The 3,239-nt window shown below is 36.3% G+C and overlaps 1 protein-coding gene across 1 annotated transcript; it reads left to right on the top strand.

Moving 5' to 3' along the window:
• Positions 1-1,527: 1,527 nt before the first annotated feature.
• SARC_08585 (hypothetical protein) lies at positions 1,528-1,998 on the top strand (the record flags this gene model as incomplete). The annotated part of the gene is made up of 1 exon (XM_014297438.1): positions 1,528-1,998. The coding sequence occupies one exon, from the start codon at positions 1,528-1,530 to the stop codon at positions 1,996-1,998; it is 471 nt and encodes a 156-aa protein (XP_014152913.1).
• Between the last annotated feature and the right edge of the window lie 1,241 nt (positions 1,999-3,239).

The following is a 3,239-nucleotide window of genomic DNA, read 5'->3' as shown; positions in this document are numbered from 1 at the left end:
TTGTTTGGTTGTCGTATATATATATATATATATATATAGTATGTGTGCGGGCGAAAATTTATTTCGTGTATGTGTATATACATGCACGTATATTGACCATTACGCAGAGAGTGCCTTTTGACCCTCTCACCACTCATATGCTTAGCCTTATCTGGTGGCATATTTAATAATACTTCAAAAGCTTATGTATACTAACATATTCAATACCACTTGTAACTGTCTACTGTCACAGACATACTAACACATTTTGAGACATGCGGGAACAACAATTCCAAACCTCTGGCACATGGACTGATCCTATATATGGCCTGGCACGTCGATTTCCGGCCTCAGAAGTCCAAAAATCGTACTGGAAGTGTCTTTTGTTGTGCGCGACCAAAATTTCGGATTTTTTCAGAATCGGGTCTCGAACCAAATACAATTTCTAAAATGTATCGGGTGATTTTCTTGTCTTTAGGTCATTCTAAGTATTTTCCGCTATCAAACTCCGGAATCGGATCTGAATTTGATGCTCCACCCCCTCTGGAGGAAGGGGTACTTTAGCGGAACAAATATATTTAAAAGCGATTGCAGTCATAGGCTCACGCCTCATAGGCAGTAGCACTTTTATTTATATATTTTAAAAAAAGCACTATCTACATAAATATCTATATGAATATATTATCAGATCTGAGATCTGCACGACTGCAGGCTACAGAGTACAGACTCTGTGTGCAGGACTATCTGGACTGTAGACCCGGCCAGGCCTTCAGTTTGTAAAAATACAATTCTGTAAAATAAAATATCTTCAAAATGTGACCAAAAAAATAAAAAATAGACACAAGAAGAACAATAATAGAATTATATAACTTTTTAAATTCTAATGGAGTACTTAAAGTATTTCAGATTATTTTAGAAGCTCGAATTCTTGTCTGATAAATCCTGAGCTGGTATAAGGTCGTGAGTCTCGCGAGTCGTCCCTGTCTTTTGAGTCTTATCAATCTCTATTTTTAGTATTTAGGTAAATTAAAATAGGTCGGCACTCGGCAGTCGGCACTCGGCACTCGGCACTCGGCAGTCGGCAGTCGGCACCTGACCTACCCTGTCATTATTACGAGAAAAAAAATAAGTAAAATAATTGCCGTAATTTTCGTAAGAAATACGTATCACATTCCTGAATTTGAAATTTTATGATTTATGCATGGTGAGCAAATTGAGAATTGGGAATTATGAAGTATGCAGCTCAATTTTGGGCCTTTAAGAAATATTCTATTTCTTAATTTTAAAAAGGAAAGAAGGATTAAGGCAGGTTATGAACTTATCAAAAAAGAATCATGTATGATATCTTTTTAAAAAATTTAAGAACTTAAAAAAAAAATCATGTATACCGATATCTGAAGAATTTTAAGAACCGGTACTTATTTTTATAGCATGTGAGGGACTAGGTGGGGCAAAGATTCTATTTCTATAACATGCAATCGTTTTCTCAGTACAAACTTTATATAGTGGTTGTGCATTGGGCGTAGAAGTGTAGAAGTGAATGTGAGTATGGCGGAGAATAGTGACGACACTGGGCGAACGAAAGCTACCGATACTGACACCACTACCCCCTCTGAAAAGAGTGTGCGAAAATCAGATAATGTGCGATCCTCTATCAAGAGGATGCAGCCGATTAACATTGATGCTATTGAGGGTGCAAGTCAGTATAATTGTTTAAAACTTTATCGAGGGATAACAAAAGGACAAACATTGAATTTCGCAGCCACAAAGTCTAAAGTTGACGATGACGATTGCAACAAAGCTACCTGTAGGTATTGCGACAGCACTAAAACTGACTCATCGAATCGCAAGAATGCTAATAATGCTATAATACATTATGAGAAGAAGCACGCCAAACAATGGTACGACGAAGTTAGTAGACTAGTATCTAAAGAGGTCAAAAAAGGGGCTAAGAAAGGCAGTCATCAGAGTATTGTAAATTTTGATTCAGCTAGCAAGTTACCACAATTGAAATTGTAAAATCAGCGGGTTCCTATAGTAGAAGCACATGGTAACGTATATCATAAACATAATAACATTTAAACACTATTACGGTTATGAAACCGGGTATACGTTGAAACTGGTAAACCTGGTTTATAACTAAATAATCAAATTTTCGATATATTGAATTTACAGAAAACAAACATAAAAATAACCTAATATGGATATTTGGAATTATAATTGTATACAACAGAGGCAAGAGACCCTGTTGATATTGATATGGTGGTTCTTCTACACTGATGTGTTTTCCATCAGAATATTGGGTTACAATACTGGGTGACTCTCAAGTGATATTGTAAGATTTGGTCTATCAAGGCGATATTAACGCCTTAGAGTAATTAAACGCTTAGGTTAATTCTAAGTATAGTTAAATTCGAAATAAAACTAAAACATTTTAATCTGGCCTTTTAATAGCCGTATCCAAATATCTGGTATATAAAATGGAAAAGGTTTTAATTAATAAAACCATTAAAAACCATTTAGTAAACTTAAATTCTTCGTACTATTAAGAGTGCGTTTGTAGTTTATGTACTGCTAATGACTACGTTCTTAACATAGAGTCTAATGTAGAGGCCCGGCCACGTACAGCAAATATTTCAATCCGTACAGGTGAGAACCAGAACAGCCCAGATAGCAGATTTCTTAGCCGTTGGCCGAAGATATCTAGACTAGCCCGGTCACGTACAGCAAAAATATCAATCCGTATAGGTACGAACTAGATAAGCCCAGATAGCAGGTTCCTTAACCGTTGGCCAACGACATCTAGACTAGCCCGGCTATTACACGGCCCTCACCCAGCTTTGAAACCCAGAAAAAGCAAGTTGCTCACTCAAGCTGATTATGGGACAAAAAGCGATAAAGGAAAGCTGGTCGAAAACATTAAGTAGCATAACGTATAGTTAATGATTCTCAGAGGATGTAATAGCCGGGCCTCCACATTAGACACCATGTTATAAACGTACTCTCAAGCAGTACGTATACTAAAAACGCACTCTTAATAGCACAAGGAACTTAAGTTTCCTAAATGGCTTTCATTGGTTTTATAAATTAAACCTTTTTCCATTTTACATATCAAATATTTGGACGAGGCCATTAAAGGGCCACAGTAAAACACCAAACATAAGAGTTGGTCTAGTTCTATTAATAGAACTACTTTTACTTTCCAACTTTATTTTTATCTGAATACTTCAGTAGCGAGATGGCTCAACCGAATATAGGTT

The sequence above is a fragment of the Sphaeroforma arctica genome, assembly GCF_001186125.1.
Source record: "Sphaeroforma arctica JP610 unplaced genomic scaffold supercont1.785, whole genome shotgun sequence".
In the NCBI taxonomy this organism is placed as follows: domain Eukaryota; class Ichthyosporea; order Ichthyophonida; genus Sphaeroforma; species Sphaeroforma arctica.
Note: the sequence above shows the minus strand (reverse complement) of the source record. Positions and strands in the feature narration are given on the sequence as shown.